The 24,255-nt window shown below is 46.9% G+C and overlaps 1 protein-coding gene across 1 annotated transcript; it reads left to right on the top strand.

The window, feature by feature from the left end:
* Positions 1–210: 210 nt before the first annotated feature.
* Positions 211–924, top strand: LOC121837946. The gene is made up of 2 exons (XM_042293860.1): positions 211–542; positions 636–924. The coding sequence occupies exons 1-2, from the start codon at positions 211–213 to the stop codon at positions 922–924; spliced, it is 621 nt and encodes a 206-aa protein (XP_042149794.1).
* The last annotated feature ends 23,331 nt before the right edge of the window (positions 925–24,255 follow it).

The raw sequence follows: 24,255 nt of genomic DNA, 5'->3' as shown, positions 1-24,255 counted from the left end.
GAGCACTGCGAGTTCGGCGCCTTCCTGGAAGACATGCTCCGCGATCGTCTCGTCTGCGGTGTTAGGGACGAAGGGCTGCAACGGCGTCTCCTGGCCGAGACTACGTTGGACTTCAAGAAAGCGTGCGATAAGGCTGTCGCTGCCGAGTATGCCACGCGGCAAACGGAAAACATCAGAGGAGCGTTGCCTGCGGCGTCCGATTTACATCGGATGGATCAAGTGCCCAAGGGTGCCAAGCCGGGCGAAAAACAAGAACCCTCAACAGAGCCAAAAGCGACAGGAACAAGGCGGTGTTTCCGCTGCAACGGCGACCACGACGCTACAAGCTGTGGATTCCGCAACGCAGAGTGTCATTTCTGCAAGCGGAAGGGGCACATCGTTCGAGCCTGCCGTCAAAAGGAACAGGCAAGGAGCAGGGCCAAGAGCGACAATAAACGCCCAGGCAAGCTGGGACGCTCAGGAGTGTACGGACTTTACCACATCGCCAGTGGACTGTCGGCTTTCATAGCAACGGTCACCGTGAACGGACAGGAGGTATTGATGTAAGTGGACTCTGGATCCGTCTGTTCCATTGTCAACCTGAGGATGCTGAGCAAGCTCGGAATCTCGAGGAAGGCACTTCGACCGTGTTCCAGAGGAGTGCGGACCTACACACAGCAGCCTGTCCAGATCGTGGGTAAAGTGGAAGTTCTTGTCAAGTACAACGGTAGAGTGTGCAAGTTACCTCTACTCGTCAAAAAAGGGTCTGGAATCAGCATCCTGGGGAGAGACTGGTTTCAACCGTTATGCATATCCCTGGAAGGACTGCTCCAGCTCAACGGAGCTCCAGTTTCCAAGAGTTCCAGCGGAGAAGGCCAGCCAGCTGTACGCAAGGTGGTTACGAGTGTCAAAACTCTGCTGGAGGACCACCCAAATGTGTTCTAGATTGGGTTAGGGAAGAGCACAGGTCCTCTGGTTTGGATTGAAGTGGAGGAGCAAGCCACACCCAAGTTCCACAAGCCGCGGCAAGTACCTTTCGCTCTTCTGCCGAAAGTGGACGAAGCCATCGAGAAGTTAGCGGAGCAAGGGATTTATGTTCCGGTCAAACATTCTCGTTGGGCGACGCCTATTGTTCCGATTCTAGAGAAGAATGGAAAGATGACGATTTGTGGAGACTACAAGGGAACGCTCAACCCAGTCATCAAGTGGGAGACTTACCCACTGCCCACTCCAGAGCAACTGCTCGCAAGACTGGGAGGTTGCTCGGTGTTTTCCCGGCTTGACTTGGATCAAGCTTACCAACAGCTCTGTGTCGACGAGGACACCGCCATGCTGCAGACCGTGACAACACACAAGGGCCTGTTCAAGGTGACGCGATTGCAGTTTGGTGTGGCTGTTGTAGTAGCCATTTTTCAACGTTACATGGAAGGAGTACTAAACGGACTCGAAGGAGTTCTGTGTTTTCTGGATGACATCCTCATTGGTGGAAGAACAGTCGCCGAGCACGACGAACGGTTGCGTAAGGTGCTGCAGCGTATCCAAGACGATGGGCTTCGTCTGAATGCCGACAAGTGTGCATTCAGGGACAAGGAAGTGACGTACCTGGGGCACCGTATCAACAAGGACGGAATAAGCCCTTTGGGCGAAAAAGTTGAAGTGATCAAGCAGGCTCCGGAACCAGTGAACAAGAAGGATCTACAGTCCTTCTTGGGAGCTTTAAATTTCTATGGCCGTTTTTTGAAAGGAGCTTCACATGTGCTGGAGCCACTTTACCGCCTCCTGGACAAGGACAAGGCATGGATTTGGACAAAGACTGAAGCAAAGGCGTACCAGAGTGCCAAGAACCTGCTGGTATCATCAGCCGTCTTAGCACACTATAATGTGGCACGTCCCATAAGGCTGGCCTGTGACGAGTCTCCGTGCGGGCTGGGTGCTGTACTGAGCCAAGTGGGAGAAGACGGCGTTGAAAGACCAGTGGCCTTTGCCTCGAGAACTTTGTCAAAAGCAGAACGTAACTATGCGCAGATAGACCGGGAGACTCTGGCTTTTTTCTATTTGGCGTTCGGAAATTCCACCAGTACGTTTTTGGTCGGAAGTTTCAACTCTAGACAGACCATAAGCCGTTGCTGGGCCTCTTGCACGAGGCCAAGCCTGTTCCTGCCGTGTTGTCACCTCGGATGTTGCGCTGGAATCTGCAACTTTCTGCATACAACTACGAACTGTTGTACGTACCTGGCTCCAAGCTGCCACATGCCGACGTTTTCAGTCGTCTTCAGCTTCCTGTCAAGAATGAGCACGAGCCACCGTTGGGAGACATCTTGCTGCTGGAGGCAACGCCGGAGGTTCCTCTAGATTCTAGCAAGATCGCAGCATTAACACGGACTGACCCGGTTCTGTCGCGTGTGCACCGCTGGAGTTTGCAAGGCTGGCCTTCAGGGAAGCTGCCAGAAGAATTCCGCCCCTTTGTGGCCAGGAAGAACGAACTGTCCAGCTACAGAAACTGTGTGCTCTGGGGATCTCGTGTTGTGATTCCGGGTCCCGCACAAGCTCAAGTCCTTGAAACCCTACACACCAGGCACCCTGGAGTAGTGCGGATGAAAGGTCTTGCACGCAGCACAGTGTGGTGGCCGGGCATCGACAGTCACGTCGAACGCAAGGTAGCTGGCTGCCAAATGTGCCAAGAAACTCGACAAGCCCCCAGCAAGGCACCGGTGCACCCATGGGAGTTCACGAAGAACCCTTGGTCTCGTTTGCACATTGACTTTGCCGGTCAGTTCAAAGGGAAGGTTTTTCTGCTGGTCGTCGATTCGCATTCCAAGTGGTTGGAAGTTTTCTTGATGGAATAAATGTCGACCAGAGCAGTACTCAAGAAACTTCGAGCAATGTTTGCTCGCTTTGGCATTCCCAAAGTTTTAGTGTCGGACAATAGAACTGCGTTCACGTCAGAAGAGTTTGCTGAGTTTGCAACCAAGAATCAGATCCGGCACATTACTGTCGCACCCTATCACCCGTCCTCCAATGGGCAGATTGAGAGGATGGTACGGGAAACAAAACAAGTGCTACGCAAGTTGTCTCAAGGAGATTGGTCAACAAAGCTGTCACGTTTCTTGTTAAGACCCCCCCCCCCCCCCAGCACATCTTACCCAGTACAACTACGGGGAAGAGTCGGGCTGTACTTCTGATGGGGAGACGACTGCGATCTGCCATAGACCGTCTGCATCCCGATTTTCATCTGGATGGATCATCTCTGGAGCGTTACTTCCGAGATGGCTCTCAACCAGTTCGAGAGTTCTGTCCAGGCGATGCGGTGTATGCACGGAACTATCAAGGTAGCACCAAGTGGGTTCCCGGGTTCATCGCTTCAGTCACAGGACGCCTGTCGTACCAAGTTCGTCTGTCCAACGGTCGCGTTTGGCGAAGGCTCGTTGATCAACTCCGCAACCGTGCCAGTCCACTAGACCTTGGTGGAGCCACCAGTGACACTTGTGGTGACACGACCGATGGTGATCACTCCCCTGTGGTTGGCCAGGACCCACCACTGCCGGGGGTGAATGAAAATTCTCCAAGCCCAAGTCTACCCGCCAGCCCCACTACCTCCTTGCCTAGACCCGACGGTCCTAACCTGCCTGGAAGCCTTTCACGGGAGCAGAGCTCTCCCAGCCAACCTGCAACAACAGGAGCTTCTAAGTACCCTCAACGTGAGAGAAGACCCCCATGGCGTTACCAGGACTACGTTCCATAGGGGGGAAGGGATGTTGTGTATGCAGCAGATCGGGCAACTGTGAGCGATTGCAGCGCCATCCTCCAGTAGGCGGACGTGGAAGGACTTACTGTTCGCCATTCCGCTCTCTACCTCTTCAACTCTTATACGCGGCCGAAGTCGGCCTTGTAAATAAACCCGTGTTATGCATACCTAACACAAATTTTCGTCGACGGATTGATTGCGAAGACGTGAACGTCTGAGTGACGTAGTTCTCGTGTCGAATGCGTCAGCTGGGTTCGGCTGACGTGCTAGGGCGCCGCGGATGCTTCGCGATAAAGAGAAGGAGCGTTCGAAGGAAAAAGGTAAGAAATAGTCCGTTACATTTTTAAACTTTTGTACCGGAAAGCAGGATTTCTACCTAGTCAAACTGGCCTTTCGAAAGTCACGTGCTCTTTTTTCAAAGGTCTGAAACACTGAAAGATGGGGACACAAGCGACACCTCAGAATCTGCGATTCTAATACTACAATAGCTAGAAATGAAGTATCAGTAATAGAGTTTACAAGGTTACAACACTGGCGGTGTCTCTTGTGTCCGTCAATCTACAGGGATTCTACAACTTCCAACAGAGGGCACACTTTGGAAGAGGGTCACTTCTCCAGCCATCTGCTGCGATTGGTCAGCTCCGCGCCGCTGACCAATTGCAGCATACAGATCTGTCTTTGTACCTTGTTCCCGCTTGGTCCAGCCATGTAACAAAGGGCCCCAGATGAACGCCAAAAAGAACCAACAGGCGCGAGGTCTGTTCAAAGTTTCAATATTCTCGTCAACCAACTTGTCCTCACCAAGACGCTAAATCATACAGCCGAAGGCGCTCGCTATTGACGACGTGCGCGATCAAAAGCGTCGCTGTGGTTGGCCTTCCACGATTGGCTGAATGCTGAATATGACGTGAGCAAAGTATCTCTCATCGGCGGAAATAAGAAGAATGTAAGAACTTCAATTTTGACGATGTTGGTAGTGTTGGTTTCAGAAGGCTGTGATTTCAAGCTTCCACCCTACTCATTTCAAACACCATCGAAATTGTTGTTCGTAAGGTAAACATACGAGGGCGCCACCAAAACATCTCGGCACTAATACACCTTTCCATAAGAGCGTGGGAGAGCGCGTTCATTGATATGTTTGTGAGTTATGCACGTGCATATTCGGGCTGGCCGAATTGGCGAGGGTGCGCTAGCTGGGCTAAGATGTAGCTCGTGTTGACTAGGCTTTTTGTGGAAAGGGAAAACCTGTATAAACCATCCCAATGTTTACAAATTCTCAGCCAAGCGTGCGATCTCCTCAGCCAAGCACGCGCATTATCGTCGCTTCGAAAACCGAGCACAGAAAGCGCCACATGGACGAACAGTGAAATTGGAAGCGGCCAGGAGTCTTTTTTCAAAAACGTCTATAAAAGGTTCTTTCTTAAAAAAAAAAAAAAAAGAGCGTGTGGGTTTAGCCATCTTGAGTGTTCATGCGTATGGCGCTTTCTTTGCTCGCTTTTCCGAAGCGAGGAACAAACTCGGTGGTGCCATTTATTGGGCAGCCCCCGGCACACTTGCGATTCGCGTATATTTTATAATTCTTTACTCATAATTATTTTATCATACGACTGCATTACGTCTGAGAGTGATACTATAAGTGTCCATTTGCAGAAGATATTGTGTAAATTTGATTTAACCGGAAGAGGGTTAGAGATTATTCGCACCCCAGCGCCACAACGCTTCAATTCACGTAAGAAAGAGCCCATAGTTCTAGCGGGTGAACGGATTATACCTTTGATAACACTTCACCGCACGCGCACCTAAAGCTCGACCGTAGCTTCCTATGGCGTGATGTACGGGGGGACTACTGCATTCTTAGCCTGTCAGCGGCTGTAGTGATATCTGTCCACTGAGTGGCACGCCAATACGACTACTTTGCTTTCGAACAGATGGAAGGGCCTTAACCAGTTACAAAATCCTGAACTCTGCAAATAATGACTCGCGGCTGGCGCGCGTAGTTGCGGTGTCTTCGTCGCTGAGATCATTGTGGTATGAAGAAATGACTGCAAGAAGTCCACATGTTTTGTCTCACTTTGGTGGTAACTTAACCCGTGACGAAAAAATAATTTCAAACGCATTTATTAAATATTTTAAATCGGTGTTCACTCAAGACAATGATGTGTTACCAAATCTTGACGCTGGCTATCCGCCTATGCCTGATATTATTATTGGTGAATGTGGTGTATTGAATATGTTTTTGAAATATGATGTAAAGAAATTCCCTGACCTTCATGATATCCCCAATGGATTTTTATTCAGGTATTTTGAATGGGTCTCAAAATATTTGTTTGTTCTGTTTTCGCGATCGCTGTCCGAAGGTCAGGTTCCAGACGACTGGAGAACGGCCAGAGTCAAATCAGTCCATAAGAACGGAAAAAAGCAGCTAGTGAATTCGAAAATCACCATCCAATTTCATTGACTTGAACTGCCTGCAAACTTCTTGAACATATAAAATGTAATCATATATCGAAATTCCTAGACGAACACAACATCTTGACTAAAAATCAGCATGGATTTAGAAACAGGTCTATTGTGACGCTCTCTGCTTTTGTGTGATATCAATACCCGGCCGATTGAGTCAAGGCAATCTAATTTTCAAAGACGTTGCCATGCCGACAATTATCTCGTTCATTTAGGCTTAGGTATGGCCAGAATCGAAAAGCTATCTAAAAAATGCGGCGAGGTCATTGCTCATGCTTTCTGATTTAAGTTAGCTAAGGCAAAACGAAAGCGTCCTGCACCATTCGTTGCTGACTAACGCACCCGATATTGCAGCTACAACGACATATTAGTTTCAAGGCGAGCGGCGCTCACTCACCGGGGCAGCGCAATGCTTCCCCACATCCCTACCGAGCCAGTCACGTGATTTCAAAATCCCTCTCCTAGGTACTGCGCATAACTTTAGCCGCGGTTAGCGCTTCGAGCAAACGGGTCCAGGCTAAGCTACTCGACGGAGGCATGCGCTAACAATAACTCCTTTTTGATCGCATAATAATTGCTTCAAGTACTATTTTTTTACGCGAACGGTGACTGATTGGAATTGCCTTTCTGAAAGTGTTGTTTATAAGCCATCATTGTTTTTATTTGAATCCCTTCTAAGTTAGTTTTGTCCCTCTAAAATATTTGTTCTTTTGTTTCTGCGACTTGTTTGCTATTTCTATGTCTGCATATCTTGCTAATCGAATATACCCACCTGCTAAAATCACTTTCAGGGATTGGAGTATAAATAAATAAATAAATAAATACGAGGGTGGCAGAAGCTGCAAGGGCGGGCTTTGGGCTCTCAGCGTCCGTGTCAAGCATGGGAAACGCCCCTGTGAGATAAAGTGATGGATATATTGAGTTCTACCCAATAGTGCCGTAGACCAAATTTATTCAAAATTCCAAGCTAAAAAATTCTTTACTTGCAAGATTTATAAAAAATGAAAGACGTTTACAGTTCTTTGTAATGCCGAATTTGAGCGCTGCCCCTGAGTAGGAGAAGGGGAGGGGACGGAGGGGAAGGTATGCCCATTCCCCCCATCCATACCTTCCCCGCCTCTTGTCCTGCTCCCCTCCCATCTAGCGGTACATTTTTTGCTATATTTTCCGCTAAATATAGCGAAAGTTTGCCCGCTATGGTTACCACTCTAAAAAAAGCCCGTGCTTCCGCTTTCCCGCACAACACTCGGAGAACCAATCACGGCAACTTACGAAGGCAGCTCGGCGAATGACGATGCCGAAACATATGTTTAGACCAAAAAACGCAGACTGAGTTGTGACATTAAGCAATGCAAGCGCGACGCTGTGCATTGCTTAATGTCACAACTCAGTCTGCGTTTTTTGGTCTAAACATGTTTCGGCATCGTCATTCGCCGAGCTGCCTTCGTAAGTTGCCGTGATTGGCTCTCCGAGTGCTGTGCGGGAAAGCGGAAGCACGGGCTTTTTTAGAGTGTAGCGAAAAAATATTCCCTCTAAATAAATTGGGAAATTTAGGTGAAAATGTTTCGCTAAATTGAGCGGGAAATTTACACACAATATTCACGCTAAACTTAGCGGGTAAATTTTCTCTCTAAAGTTAGCGGGAAAATTGAGCGAAGCTTTTCCCGCTCAATTGAAGCAATGAAACTGAATCGGAGTTGAGGTCACGTGACGTCAATTTTCCTGCTAACTTTAGAGGGGAACCTTAACCCGATAACTTTAGCGGAAAAATTTCTGCGCTGAATTTAGCAGGGAATCGTGCCAGAATGCAACGCGTGCAATTACGCAAACGCTGACGGCGACTGCGACGACGCTCAAGCCCGAAGCGGGCTTGTGTAACGTCGCCGTCGTTGCGGCGTTTTCGCCTTCGGATAATCTTTTAGAGCTGCGCTCTAAAATATTGGGTGCTGTAGAAAATCAGTCATTTGCGTTAAGTCCTTATTTAGAACACTTTATGTTCACGTTCCACCCATCGAGAAGCCAAGCGAAAGAGCCCAAGCACGCAGCTGAAAAAGCCCACATCGCCGTCTCCTTCCTCACGATATAGTCCGCCGGTTGCGTTCAGCGACAGAATGGTGACGATGGGCATAGCCAGAATAGGCATGCACAAGAACGCAGAAGCTGATAACAGCAATAGCAGACGGCCTTTGCCGTGCATGCACATACAACTAAACTTGCGTAGAATTTCAAGATTTCTTTTTAAATAATTGCATCTGGAGAAATGTAACAGAAACATGGCTCTCAAAATATATGTTATTGTCAAATATAACATAAGAATGATAGTGCGAGGAGGAAAAAGGCGTAAACTAAAAAAACTGAAATGGAGAGGAGCGACCTCTCCATAACGGCTTTTTTCGCGCGCAGCCTTTTCCGTCTCACACTGTCTTTCTTATGTTGTATAGAAACATTATACCTATGAGGCGCCACAGTGATATGTTAAATATGTTTTCCATATGCAAGTCCTCGTATTTTATAAAGAATTCAAATAGGAACTTCAAAAATGAACACCGGAATCGTTTTAATGTAGACTCAAATGAAGCACCTTAGAAAATGTATTATATAATAATATATCTATCAGGACAAGCTAAAAATTTAAGCTGGCCAATAGGTTCACTTGTTCATTAAGCATTAATTATTTTCAAATATGACAAAGAAAGTTTAATTTATTTGAGGCTCACATGAAAGTAAAAATGATTAGTAGACAAAGGCAATACTCAACTAAATATAGGCAATTTATGTAAATAAAAATATATATATATACTGAAAAGAATAACATCAAGAAAGCGTCATATTCTGAACAAGGGTTGGTCAGAAGCTGGAGTCCAGTTTTGTTTGGTTTTGGTCAGGGCTAAGTGTTGGAAGACTAGCAGCCTCTTAGTCATTCCCAAGGCAATAATGTTGCGTCACAGCAGGGTATGGCCGTAGATGGACCTTGGTACTCTGTCAGGTTGCAGCCTGCTGAAGCGTTGTAGATTTCCTCCCGGTTACCAAAGAGAAGGAGGTCCTGTGTATTGCCAAAATATTGTGTCTGCAGAATCACTGTCTTCAATTCCTCACCGGCGTTGCCTGGTAGCCTGAACGCCGGCAGCCCAGTTCAGATTCAGGCCGTTCTCCCTAGCGCCAATCCTGATTGCCGGCTGCTAGGTGATGGGCACCAAACAATGCTACCTAGACTGACAAGCCTCTCAGCTTTTCCTATTACCTCTCAGTAAGGGACCGGCCACCTGACATTTCCTCTATATATCTGTCGTTCGACAATGGCGGCGGAGGTTATGGGTTAGTATGTTTCGTTGAATTCATTTTTCAGCTTGAAGTGATTTCTGACCGATCAAGGGAATGTCCCCACGTGACAGTGTATGGTGTGATGTGCGCTGTGTTGTGAAAGAGGCGTGCAATAAAGGTGGACTCCTGAATACCAACACGGAAAATAATTTGATATCAGGATATGTAGGAAACAGTTTCGATTCGGCAAATGTTTTGCTGGATGTGCAGGCGGTAATTTTTCTGGACAACTTCGCTTCTGTTTAGTTATATGTAATTTACGTAATCCTCACTGAAGATGTAAAGGTGTTACAAAAAACCAGAAAAAGTCGGAAAAAAAAAAGTTTTTTTTGTGTTTTTTTTAGTGGCAAACGTCGAAAAAAACTTCAAAATTTCCAGTCACATTTTTCCTTCACAGTACCACTTTTTGGAGCAGTCCAACTTTTGATTTTATTTTAGAAAAACAATATTGTGATTGAAATAAACAGCAGACAATAATTGAAGTTGTCATTTTAAATGTGCAAGCTCTGTAACTCTTTGAAATGGCATTTATATATTTCGTTTCGTCGAACACTCTTAGAAAAAAGGGTATGGATAGTCCTCCCTTAGGGGAGGAACGGTCTTGTAACATATGTTCCTTTAGAAAGGGAGAAACTTTCGTCCCTGAAGCCGGGGAGCAAAGTTCCTCTGTTGCTTGCATCTCAATATGGCGGCCCCAAATCGAGCAAATCGAGTTAAAAAAGGCTTGACGAGGACGCTACGTCTCTTGTACAAGAGGAGGGCAGCAGCAAATAAAAGCGTAACACGAGCTTTCCGCAAACTGTGCTTAATTCCGAAGCCAGGTTCCCCCCACAGGTACAGAAACTTGCGTTTCGAAAGCAGTTACTCAGTCTTCTCGTCGACAGCACTGCGATGTTAAACGGAGACACTCGATACGCAGTTACTTCGCGCACTTTGTGTCTTACCTGTGGTGTTCCTCGAGTCACAATTCCTTCGTCAACCCAACATCACGTACAAGCACTTAGCAAAAAGAGGCCGTACTTCAAACGAAGTTGAAATATATTTAGTACGAATATTCCTTTTGTATTTATTCTGTATTATTTTGGCCGCATTCGAAATACGCGCGTAATGTATTCAAAATACATTATAAATATGAACCAAAAAATATTTTAGATATACCAAAAATATTATTCCTTCACCCTCAAGATGCCATTTGTGGATTAAAAACCGGTTGCACAATTTTTTTTATTTTCGATTTTGCCAGCAAATGGTGTCCCTGTGGTATTTGAAGGCACTACTAAATACATCTCACAAAGCCACATTAGAAACGAACACAAACACAAACACCATGACGCACTGAAGAGCTCATTCACAATCCCGTTGACTGCTCTAGAGCCTTATATAGCCTACATATTGAAGGTAATAATTTTTTCGGTGACCACCTCTGTGCTTATTAAGGTTACAAGTATTCGATCTTCTCCTCGGGAGGCTGTCAAGGGGGAAACAGTGTTTTGAAGTTCGTGGACGATATCTCTTACTAAAAGGCATTGGTACAACTAATAACAATTCGGCACAGTCCCTAAAACAATATCCACACAAACGGCTCATAAAATACATGTTATTGCTTCTCTGCGTAGCACCACTCAGGGCAAAGCGAATCAAGGCAGTTTCTTCACTTTAAAATACTGTAAACGACTTTATTTTCGTGAGGACCTAATTCTCGCAAAGTTGGCGAATCGCCTGCAATTCCGAAAAATAGGTCCCGTGAACAATTCCGGCAAAATGTAAAAACATTCAAATCTATACTGCGATCCCAGCGCGTCGCGAAAATTAGAATTTGCGAATTATTCCAAAACTCCAACTTTGACCTAAATCGCGAAATATTGAGCCCGCGAAAAATAAATATTTTACAGTAGTTGTTTTGCCTTTCCTTTTTAGTAGTTGACTATTTAATATGATAGTTAATGTCACTGTATTAAAGTCACTATTCACATCACGTACAATGGTGAGTATACACGTTCAGTGAACTAACATTGTGCTGACAAAACCACGCCAAACGTATCTGTTCACAGCACCTGCTGAAGCTTTCCAGCATCAGCAAATGTTGTGGTTGTAGTTCCCGAACCCCGTTTGTGATTGGTGTGCAAGGAACTGATCAGGTGTGTTCTTGATAGAAAAAAGGAAACAATAACATAAACTGGGCTGATTTATTAGTGCGATGCTGCGCAATTCAATTGCCAAACTAATCAAATGTATTTAGGCGCTTCAGTGTACTCCATATCTGCTTAAAGTGAACTTCAGAAGGGGAGCTTTTAAACATTTTGGTAGTTTAAGTCAAACTATCAAAGTATTGCAGTCAAAAGGTACTTAAAGTATAACACAACAGTATTTACGATTTTCAGGTATTTTAAGAGTATTCTGCACGTATTCTTGATTGCTCCATTTTTCTAGGGTTGGAGTATATTTTGCATGAATTAAATAAATATTTCAAGAAATATATGTGAAAGGTATTTTGTGCCTATTAATTTAGTATTTACATATTTCAAAACGCGTGAAGGGAACTTCAAATGTAGTTTAAGTAAAAGTATTTTAAAATGATTTTTAGAAGTATATTTTAGCACAAAGTAACAAAAAAAGAAGTTTATATTTTCGGTATATTTTTCGTGGACTTACAATTATGAATTGTATTTCAAATACACTCAAATTAGAATGTGGTATATTTCAAACGTATTAGTTTTCGCTAAGGGAGGGCAAATTCAATCCGCGGTACCAAAAGCCGCTCTCCAAAGAACAAACTCGAAGCCGCTGTTTATCGCGTAGCGTGAAAGGTTAATTCGCTAGCCACCAGATGGCGGGGTCAAGCAGAGTAATTGCAAGTAGCTAGGCTAGGTGGCGCTAGGTAACGCCCAATTCTTGTTCTACAAAAAATATTTAGCTATTCTCAGGCCACTACTGCGCTTGGGGATCCTCTACTATACACACATTACGCTTACTACTAACATCGGGTGAACATACATTGAGTACATACACGGCACACACAAATATCAATACAACAGAACACTACACCGTGCTCTGCATTTCCGTCTTTTATACTGTTTTTTTTGAACGTACGGAACTTTTCGGTGACTTCCTAACCAATAAAAAATATTCTCAGCATGTTGATTTTTTCCCAGCAATGTCATACCTCTGAGAGTACTTTGAATGGCTCAGTGGATTAATCTCTTATTAAAAAGTAAACGCTCGATCATGCCGTAATTATTTGAAAGCCAATAAATCAAGCCGCTTCAATGCGGTTCGAAGCCATGAGTTTGTTTCCCCACACGGCACGTCGTAGCCTGTATTTCTATTGGTTTTTCTATTTGTGCTGTTCGCGCAAAGCTGCAATTGTCGTCTTGAATCAATCTCTGTAGAGCGGATATTCACTTAGATGGAAGTGATGCTTCACGGGCTGAGAAATCGCTTTTCAATCAGCTTGAATGCAGTCAAAGCCGCGACCTGCGGCAGGTGTTAAGTGTACGGAGCTACGCCGTGGCGAGCCCGAAAACTGCTAGCGCTCATCCCAGCGCGCCACTTGTAGGGCAGTTTCTCCAGGAACCGTAGTATATTTAAACAGCAAAATAAAGGGTAGCTTTTTTTTTCTTCGATTTTACCTACTATTGTTTTTTAATGCCAAAATTCCATACTGTAAATATACGTACTTTCCGTCATGATTTCGTACTGTTCAGTCCTTGCCCCAGAGCTCAATCGCTCTCGGGGACAAGACGATTCCGACGGTCATGTTGGCCACTGTACGACAGCGATAGGAGCTTCTACTGTTCAGACCAGTGTTCTAACATGACTCTCCGCACGTTGATCGATTGCACGTAATCCCTGAAGAGGTATTAAACTTTTTAATGTAAAGCGGAATGTCAACCTGTGACACCAAGCCCCCTCAGATCACGCCCCGACCAACGGCATCAATGCCCGACAGTTTACGATCTCATCTTGTTGTTACACCACTGATACGCGAACGCACGGTCACAGCGGCGATAATTCCAGTCTTCTGTTCACAACCCACAACACTGCCATCACGATGTTGCAGCTATGTTGCTGACACGCACAAATACAGAGCCACGTTGAACGCCGTTTGCACTCGGCATCGGAAAACAGAACCGAACTCAGGACAGAAGGCACCCGGGCTGCCGGCAGCAAAACCTGCCTCTCTTGGACGCAGTTCCTGCGGTTTCCATAACGTCGAAAACGTCGACACAGTTCCGCGTGGTTTCGCTACCGTAGTGACTGTAGTCGCTGTAGTTCCGTGCCGCGCGAGTTCCGCAATCCGGAGACGGCCATCCCCCAGTGTACGTGGCGCTGCTGGCACTGCTCCGGAACTTCGCTGTTTCTAGCGGCTTCGTTTGCTCGTTTGATAATATTAGTGATAAAAACGTTAATGCAACCGAAATGTTCTGCACGTTTAGACTAGAAGACGGAATTACAGGTGCCCTTCGCTGCCGCTGAAGCTCAGTCAACTCAACAGCTCTTTATTAAACGACGTGCGCGACCTGCTCGAAAAACGAAACCGAAAGAAGATGAGTCGGGAGGGCGAAAGCTTTCTCCCGTCTGCCTGGTGAAGGAGAAAAACGTTTCGTTCCTCCCTGTTTCTCGTGTCCGCTTGGGGGCGCGTCAGTAGAAGGGAGGAAGACGCGCCGTTGCTACTTTTTTCCTCCATTTTTTCTTAGAGTGAAGTGGTAAATTTCCGGCGATTTTGACGATGTGTTTAAAGCGTACTTTAATATTTTCAAACATTTTACGTTAAGGAAACTGTCTACTGCAACCAATTATCACCTATTTTTATTACTACAAACCATCACACGGAACCGCTACAAATTGTCAGAGAAAACCTTTTTTTTTGTGACATCAGAAGGCTGAACGCGTAAAAAAATGTCCAAATTTCCATTCACAATTGTGTTTTACATTACCGCGTTTTGTGCAGTTCGGGTTTCGGTTTTGTTTTGCAAATGCAAAACGCGTACTTCAATGAAATTGGGGCCAGCAGTCGCCATCGCCATTTTCATATGGCGTTGATCTAAAGTATCTCAATCAACGTGTATCTCATTGAAGAACGCGCAACGTGAAGAATTTCACAACGTGGTTCGTCCGCAGTCCAACGTTTGGAAGCATTTTAAAATTTTACAAACGTCGACCACGGAAAAAAAACAAGCAGTATGTAAGTACTGCGAAGTGTCGCACGGATTTCCGAATGCTACACGCCTTACAAGGCATCTGCTGTCGTGCAAGAAGTGTCCTCAAGGAGGCGTGTGCAAAAGAACATGAAAAAAATCCCTCTGGGAGCTCATCAGTGCCCACATCAAGTGAGTCAGAGGCTAGCTGACGCGCAGCGGAATCCACGCCGTCAAAAGAATGCGAGAGTATTTCTTCGTTTGTTGACAAAATAACCCCTGCGCTTCAAAACCAGGTTGACGCAGCTTTGGCTGGGCCGATGTACGCAGTCAGCACGCGATTCTTCTTAGCGGAAAACGAGCATTGGCAAGCGGCCTTCAAGATGCTTCGACCATAGTACACACCGCCAAGCCGATACCCATTGAGCGGGCCTCTACTTGACGCAGAGTATGAGCGTGTGAAAATTCATATGGAGGAGACTTTAAAGGACGCTACGTGCATCACACTGCTGACTGATGGGTGGATCAACATTCGAGGGGAATTGGTGATAAACTTTGCTGTAGCCACGCCGCAGCCAGTGTTCTACACGTCAGTTGAAGCAGGCACAAACCGGCACACTGCGTCTTATATCAGAGGTGAATTATGTGATGTCATTGATTCCATCGAAAGTGAAAAGGTAGTGCCACTGGTCACGCACAACGCTAGAAACATGCAAGCGGCATGTCAAATCATTACGTGCAAATTTCCGCACATCACAACGATCGGATGTGCTGCTCACGGGCTGAATCTGCTCCTGAATGATCTCATGAGGCTAAAAACCTTGGAGAAGGTCCATCAGACATCCAGAGAAGTGATTAAGTATGTGAAGCAGACTCAGGTAGTTGCTGCCACGTTCCAACAAAAGCAAGAGTCCAGAATAAGCAAAGGAATTTCCACGACCCTCAAGCTGCCCAGCAAGGCAAGATGGGGCAGCGTTACCCTCTCACTTCAAAGGTTTCTCGGGAACAAAGAAGCTCTGCAAGAGACCGTGATCTTGGAAGATCTGAAAGTAAACAAATCAGCGCGGCAAGCCGTCTTGGACGAGGATGGATTCTGGAAACCCTTGCGCAGCTGTTTGGAGCTGGTGACACCCATTTCCTCTGCCATTACAGAATTGGAGTCGGACAGGGCTTTGCTATCGGACGTTCCGGAAGTTCTCCATTCCATAAAAAGCGAAGTAATCACAAAGCTGGCGACCAGCACTTTAACAGACCCGGAGAAGGCTCGCGCAAAAGAAATCATGAGCAGGCGCGGTGTGTTTTGCTTGCCACCAATTCAAGTCGCTGCTAACTTCCTCGATGCAAGATATAGGGGGAGGAACCTTGATGGCGCACGATTGCATATACATTTGACTGGATCTCCAAGCAGGCTGAGTACCTTTCGCTTGACATCGGGAAGCTGCTTTCTAATCTCGCAGAATATAGGGCGTCTACTTAGATTTGGTCCAGGGCAGCACTTTGGGGGTCTGCAAAGCACGTGGAACCATCCACCTGGTGGCAAGGACTCTGCACTAACCAGCTATTGACACCCCTGGCATGTCGGCTTTTGCAGATTCCCCCATCGTCCGCAACGTATGAATGAATTTGATCTCAGTTTCGGAATGTACACACAAAACTGCGCAACCGGCTTGCAGGTGAACGTGCGAAAAAACTCATGTATGTGCACTCGGCTCTGAACCTGAAAAAAACTTCGACCGACGTGAACGCTAGTGTTCCTCTAACCAGCGATCTCTACTCGGAATAACAAGTGCTCGGTGGCATATGCAACGCGTTTTAGCCTTACCGAAATATGGTATTTCTGTTTGGTAAGCTGTTGATATTACATACATGTTAATTTGAAGTATTTCAGATATTGAAGCTTCTCAAATGATCCAGCCTTATGATATTGTGTTGATGTGATTAATGCGTCCACGCAGCAATCTCAATTTTCCCCAAATTTCCAATTTTTCCTAAAACAAAACCTAAAAAAAAAAAAAAACGTTTTTTTTTGGGGCCATTCAATATTTCACTAAGTTTTATCTCTGATCCCAACTCGTACGGTATTACTCAAAGGCACGCACGTTTATAACGACTCCTTGATTGGCTGAGGTCTAGTGCTTGAACCATGCTAAGCACGAGAGCTTATTAATCTAAACACGACGTTGAGTCCCCGAAAAACACGCAACGATAGGGACGTCAGGAGCTCTGTGTACAAGTAAATACCTTCTGCCTTTAAAGACTGCGGATCCGAAGAATTTGACGACGCATTTGACGACGGGCGAAATACGTGGGGAACAGGCGAAATGCGTGGGGAGCTGGAGACATCGATGGTCGTCACGCCGATATGCAGAGGAGGTATTTTAGAGGCCTGCCTGTCTGGTTGGCTTTGTGCCGACCCCCGTTGCTCTCTGCGCGCTTTTTTTGTGAGATTTTCTTCGTTTTGGTATCCACAGTATTACATTCAACATACAGCGACGTACGGTGACGTCAAGTACACACCGACAAGCCGTCCAGATGTTAGGCCGCTGCGGTAGCGCTGTTGTTGACAAAGGCGCGTGAGCAGGTGCTTCACTATGCGCGAATCAATGTGGCTCCTGTGCACGGGCAGTGCACGAGCTTGGTGTGGACACATGCTAATTTGTTTGCAAACAGCGTGTTCGTGTATGTTCAAAAACCGCTGCCATTTAACAGACCAAAAATCTAAGAGTAAATGCAAAGTTTTTAAATTTTACTGTCACCCCCGTTTATAAAGGTGTTCTCGAGAATGGAACTTTTCCCCAAGATATTCGATAGCATCATTAAATAACGCTGAAGAATCTACTGTGCGGGAGCTGCAGTCAAAAACTCTAGTGAGCCTCAGTGGTCGGGTAACTGCTAATAACGTACATGAATTTATATAAAGATTGTGAAAGGTCATGCTATGTTTTAGCTGGGAACGGTAATGTGAGACTGGTGTGTGGGCAGTCCTTAATGTGGGCATAAGACTACAGAAAGAGAAAGATTTTAGGCATGTGGTGACGTGAATCTCAACACTAACCAAATGCCCGCGCTGCTATAGGAGGCCGTACAGGATTCGCAGGGGCTGTTATGGCGCGGCGTATATTCATCCCGAAATTTATCGGGTGGTGGTCCTGTGACACTAACCGTGTGATCACGTGCCATTACGTCACTCACGTCGTGGTGCCACAACCAGAGTGACAACCTTGAATGAAATTATGAGTGACATCAAGTTGTTTTGTGTCACTGACGTCAGCTTACTCTGGTAACGTAATGCTGACGTCCCAATGTCATGTGACACGGTGGCACCAAATTACATAGTCACTGGGCACTGCGACGTCAAGTTACGTCGTCACGGGAGAATTACATCGTTATGTGGTCACGTGGCACTGTGACACGCTTTAGCGTGGTCACGTGATACTGCCATTAAGTTTTATAGTCATGTGACACTGGAATATCAAGCTGCAACGTCACGGGACACTGTTTCGTCAAATAACTTGTGCTCGTGACACCGTGACGTCAGGCTTCGTGCTTATGTCACAGTGTGACGTCAAGTTACGTAGTCTCACGACACTGCGGCTCAGGTTACTTCATGGTGGCACCAAATGCGTGACATTACGTCGCATGTGAAAAAATGCACGTGTCGTTGTGCGCCCGTTCTTTATTTTTGTTAAAACTCGTTGTTACGCGCAAAACTTATTATCTACCCCAAAAAACACCCTGCTTAAAAAAAAGAACAACTTGATCTAGACATTTGGTATGAACAGCGACCTAGTTCCATTGACTACATTTCACATACGATTGTCCCAGCCCAGATCGCACGCAGTACGCTACAAACTGTTCGTGATGAAGTTTCCTTGCGAGCTGGAGAAGGGAGATGATTCACATTTTGTTTTTAGCGCAGTTCCTAGGCGTTCGTTCCCTTGTTTTGCCGCGTCGGCGTCGACGCCGCAGTCGGTGTATACGGAGGAGGCGAGGAGGGTATGGAGAAGGAGGAGAGGAGGGTGCGCAGGAGGAAGACGGAAGGTTACTGAGGAGGAGAGGAGGAGGGCACGCAGTAGGAGGACACGGAAGAGGAGAGGAGAGTGGTGTATATTTGTATATACACATATATGTATTTCTTTCTCAAATTCTTTAGCACGATATATTGCAAAATCAAAATACCTCAAGAGCTGCGCTCTAATTTCGCAATACAGATATTTACAAACGTCTAGATTTTTTTTTTTTTTTTGCATGCATGCATGCATTTTATGGTGGATCCTGCCTTGCGTTTTAAACTTCTCATCTTTCGAAAGAAGACAAGTTTAAAGAACCTCGAAACGCGTTAACCCCTGCAAACGCCGGGGCTGGTGTAGAAATGTAAATTTGCAAGGTCGGCCAACTTCCCGTGAGATTAAAAACACTCGTTTGTATGAGTATACGGAGGAGGAGAGGAGGGTATGGAGAAGGAGGAGAGGAGGGTACGCAGGAGGAAGAGGGAAGGTTACTGAGGAGGAGGAGAGGATGGCACGGAGTAGGAGGACACGGAAGAGGAGACGAGAGTGGTGTATATTTGTATATACACATATATGTATTTCTTTCCCAAATTCTTTAGCACGATATATTGCAAAATCAAAATACCTCAAGAGCTGCGCTCTAATTTCGCAATACAGATATTCACAAACGTCTAGCTTTTTTTTTTTTTTTTTTTGCATGCAGGCATGCATTTTATGGTGGATCGTGCCTCGCGTTTCAAACTTATCGTCTTTCGAAAGAAGACACGTTTAAAGAACCTCGAAACGCGTTAACCCCTGCAAACGACGGGGCTGGTGTAGAAATGTAAATTCGCAAGGTCAGACAACTTCCCGTGAGATGAAAAACACTCGTTTGTATGAGTACGTCTTGGCAAAGGTATGGAATCTAACAAAACAATACGTCCTCTTGATTAAATATTACGTTCTTTATTTAGCAAACCTAAACAGACTTAGCTAAAACCAGTTTACTGAATACAAATCAGGAGTGTTCTCACGACAAGGGGAGATATAATGCTATATTTTTTTCTGGGGGTATACGCAGCACCAAAGTTAGAAACTAAAATTAAAAATACGCACGATTAATCCTTAGTTAGAAGTTTAGAATGCAAATTTTCTTTACCCCGCTGCGAAACATATGTCTCTTTTTTCTATTTCATGAGTTTTTCTTTTTCTTTCGTAAGTTTGAACGCTGAGGCCCGTGCCAATAAATTAGTATAAGTGTCACGGACACAGCTTCTGGATAACTGAGCTTATTCCTGCGGGCGCCTATGGCGCCGATATGTCGATCGGAAAAGAATGACTTAACCGCTTCTTTGGGCACCGTTCATAACTCAAACTTGCGGCCAATAGGGAGCGCCATAAAATGTGGAAATATCTGTGCTCAATTATGTATCTATGCAACGAACTCTAAAAAAAAAAAAAAGAAACAACAGACTGGACGCATCCGGGACATGGAACATCTTTTAAAACGCCACCGCTACTTGAAGCCAAATTCAACTCAGCGGGACATATAGTACATAAATACACCCTAGCTCTTTGCACAGAAGTTCACTACAAATGCTCATACATTAATTTGGCCAACGCGCCTCATTCGCGCTGGTGTGTAAACATGCAGTTTATTATTGCTTGGGGTACATCGACAAGTAGTAATCTTTTTTGCTTCGTATGTGACATATCCATGGTAAGCATTGAACCTGGAGAAATGTAAGAGGAAAATAAAGGGGAGAGAGGAAAGGTTTTGGAGGGTGCAAACTTTTATTTTTCTCTTCTGGCTTTTGCGTCCTTCCTTATAAAAGTCCCTATTTTAAATGTAGGGTGTTCGCTGAAATAAAAAAAAAAAATCTCTTCAGGTACGTTATTAGAAATTCGAGGAAAAAAAAAAGTAAATTCACAAGACTAATGTTTAGGAAGTTACATACCAGACGGCATTTGTAATTGAGGATTCGGAGTACATAAATATTGCAGCGCACGGCGCAGAGTGGGCGCGTACGTGGGCGAATGGTTACCGTGCTTGTCTGTCGCCTGGAGGATCTGGGTTTGATTCCAAGTAACGGAATGTTCATTTATTTATTCTTTCGACTTGTCGTTTTCGCAAGTTAAATAACTTTCTCGTCTTATCGAGTTACAAATCTTCAATGCGGCGAACGTTCTAGGCTGAATATTCAAGAAACCAAGGCCGGTTCAAAAGGTGATCCGCGTGGCGAGCCGGAGTCAGTCTTGCCCAGCGTTCAATCCTGCAGTTTCGCCGACTTCGAGGCCCATGCCACTCTGTTCTTATCGTCTGTTTTCTTTTTGTTTTGGGCACAAGTTCGCCCAATGAAACGTTTCAGTTCCTTCAGTTATTCTTTGTTTCGTCACCTTGTCATTCGTGACATTTTGGTGGAGGTGCGGGGCAACGCATGGCCATGCAGCGCACCGTTCCGAGGGCCCGCAGTGCGGGTCCAACTCCAAGTCCGGTGAGAAGACCACTCTACGAGAAACCCGAAGTTCGGGCCAGCCGCCGCACTACGGGACAGGCTCCTGAATTTGGTTTGCTGCTGGAAAAGCCGAAGCCTAAGAAGACGACGATGGCCAAACAGTCGCAGACCCCGGCCGTTTCTGCCGTCCTATACATCCCCGTCGCACCCTGGACTCCGATCTCCTTCCACGGGGCGGTTCACAAGGACATCGAGGACAGGTTGCTAGACTATGAACGTGTTGCCCACCATACGTTGGACAGCTGACCAGTGCTTGCAGAACATGTAATTCTCGCTAATAGGGACTGCAAGCTACTGGCTGGAGAACCACGAGGCTTCTTTAACTTCATGGGAGGTGTGTAAGCTAGAACTAAAGAAGTCGTTTACCAGCCACCACCGGCACGAGAGGGCCGAGGACATCCTTCGCACAAAAACCCAAGGCCTAAATGAGGGCATCACTAGATTTGTCGAGGATGTTCTTCGCCTGAGTGCCGGCGCCGACCACCAGGCTACCGAGGAGAAGCAGCTGCGGCACCTGATGAGGGGTGTGAAGAGCGAGATAGTTGGTGGTCTTTTTCGCAATCCACTGACAACAGTCGACGAGTTTGTCACGGAGGCGACAAATATGAAACGGGCCCTACTAGCACGCGCCAGACACTACGTGCGAGACCCTGGCGTAACTACTGTGGCGACATCCGGATCTAACCATCAAGTGAATTGCCCGGCATCCGTGACATCATCTGTTAAGTCGTCCAGGAAGAACTCCTTCAGATACTCGCCACTGCGGATCGCCCTTCCTCTCTGTCACTCGCCGAAATCTTCCGAGAGGGGGCTCACAAAGCCTTCGTACCTGAAATTCCGATCCACACGACGACGCGAAAGGAACCGACTTTGAGCTACTTCGTCATGGCCCGACGACCGCCGCAAGACAACCGTCAGGCCACGGCGCCACCCTGACGAGACCCTCCGATGCCGCAGTATTTTCGACAGACGCCCGCCCGGAGCGGCCCTCGCCGAGGAAGACCGACGTGTGGAGAACGGCCGATCGACGCCCGTTGTGCTACCATTGTGGGGAAGCGAACCATATCTACCGCGTTGTCCCCACCGGAAAATGGGGCCTGCGTGGGTTTCACTCGAACGACCCACGCCCGAGGCACGGCAAGCGCCCTCGCGACATCGAGAAGTACCTCTGACGCTGGTTCCCCTCAGCATCGTCTCTCTGCCGGGAATCCCGCTCACCATCGCCCAGAACGTTCAGCGCCTCCAGCGCCACGATCCCGCCGAGAGAGACTGTCTCCATTGCGTCGCCGGGAAAACTAAGCGCGGCAACGCCTGGAGGTGGCGTTGTCGAAGACGACCGAACTAAAGAGCCTCCAAGAACGCTGGAGCTCTCCCACCCCGACGCCAAGCATCGCAACGACGACTCTGCAACAGTGCCCAACTACGTAAACGTTGCTATCGACGGCCACGACGCACCGGCATACGTGGACACCGGAGCAGACTACTCAGTGTTGAGTGGGAGGCTTTCTCGCCGCCTTCGAAAAGTCGCGACGCCGTGGGATGGACATCAAATATGAACCGCCTGAGGACACCTCATTACACCAGCCGGGAAATGCACTGCTCACGTTCAGATCCACGGTGAGAAGTTCCCTGCGAAGTTTGTCATTGTGCAAGACTGCAAGGCACGCTATTCTCGGAATGGACCTCCTCTGCGTTTATCTCGTCGTCATCGACCTCGGTGCAATATAGCTGACGCTACGAAGGCCTGTTCTACCGCTGGTGGAGACCAGCACGACGCCAATCGCGATCAGAGTTATTGCCGATTATGTGAACCTGCCGCCGCAGTCGAGTGTTTTTGTAACCGTCATAACCGAGGCAGCCATGCACGGGGAAGCTCTTCTGGAAGGCAGCGTCCAACTGCTCCCTGAAAAAGGAATTGGCGCCGCACGAGGCGTAGCGGATCTCGAAAAAGGACGTACAACTATTCTCGTGACAAACTTTCGAGAGGAGCCGCAGCACCTAAACAGAGGGCACCACCGTGGGCCACGTTGAGGAGTGTCTGGCGCCAGCCGTGGTCACCGCTATCTCTGTGGAAACCTTGTCGTCAGACAAAAAGAGCACGTTACCATCGCAGCTTGATATCGACCCCGAGCGCCCAGCTCCTAAGCGAAGGCAGCTGGTTGACCTCCTCACCGAATACAGTGACTTTTTAACCCCGTCGTCGAAAGTGCGCCAAACAGCGATGGCGTAACATCGCACTCTTACCGATGACGACACGCTACCTGTCCACCAGATGCCATATCGATCCTTCTTAAAGTAAATTATGATGATTCAAGTTCAAGTCCAGGAAATGCTCAATGACGACATCGTTCAACCCTTAAAAAGTCCGTTGGGGTCCCCAGTCGTCCTTGTGAATAAGAAGGACGGAACCCTGAGGTTCTGTTTGGACTATCGTCGACTGAACGCTGTGACTAAGAGGTACGTCTATCCGCTCCCCGCACCGACGATATGTTAGACCGACTGCGCCACTCCCGACATTTTTCGTCGATGGATCTGAAGAATGGTTGCTGGCAGATTGAAGTCGACGAACGCGACCGCGAGCAAACGGCCTTCGTCACTCCCGACGAAGTATACTAATTCAACATGATATCGTTCGGACTTTGTACAGCACCAGCTCCCTTCCAGCGTGTCATAGACACCGTGCTGGCGGGTCTGAAATGGCAGAGCTGCCTCGTCTACCTGGACGATGTCGTGGTATTTTCACCGGAGTTCGACGAACACCTAAAAGGACTTCGAGTTGTGCTTCAATTCATGAATACCGCCGGCCTCCCACTCAAGCCAACGAGGTGTCGGTTGGCCTATGGAGAACTAAAGTTCCTTGGCCACGTCGTGAACAACAAAGGTATTCTCCCTGACGCAGAGAAGACCCGCGCCCTAGCTGCATTTACGCCTCCGTCTGACAATAAGGTCGTGGGAAGATTTTATGAACTTTGTTCCTAGTACTGACGGTTTGTCAGGGGCTTCGACAAGCTGTCCGCACCGCTGACGGACCTCACGAAGAACACCGTAAAGTTTTAGTGCACAACAGAACACCAGCGGTCATCCAATGAGCTCAAACGAAGTCTGCA

The sequence above is a fragment of the Ixodes scapularis genome, unplaced genomic scaffold (genome assembly GCF_016920785.2).
Source record: "Ixodes scapularis isolate PalLabHiFi unplaced genomic scaffold, ASM1692078v2 PGA_scaffold0__279_contigs__length_252992795, whole genome shotgun sequence".
NCBI classification, from domain to species: domain Eukaryota; kingdom Metazoa; phylum Arthropoda; class Arachnida; order Ixodida; family Ixodidae; genus Ixodes; species Ixodes scapularis.
This window is presented reverse-complemented; position numbering and strand designations above follow the sequence as displayed.

What these genes read in the sequence shown, in the direction of transcription:
- LOC121837946 (XM_042293860.1), top strand. Translation starts at nt 211, where the DNA reads ATGGATCAAGTGCCCAAGGGTGCCAAGCCGGGCGAAAAACAAGAACCC. An exon ending in AACGGACAGGAGGTATTGAT is followed by an intron (nt 543 to 635) that starts GTAAGTGGACTC and finishes ACCGTGTTCCAG; the next exon opens with AGGAGTGCGGACCTACACAC.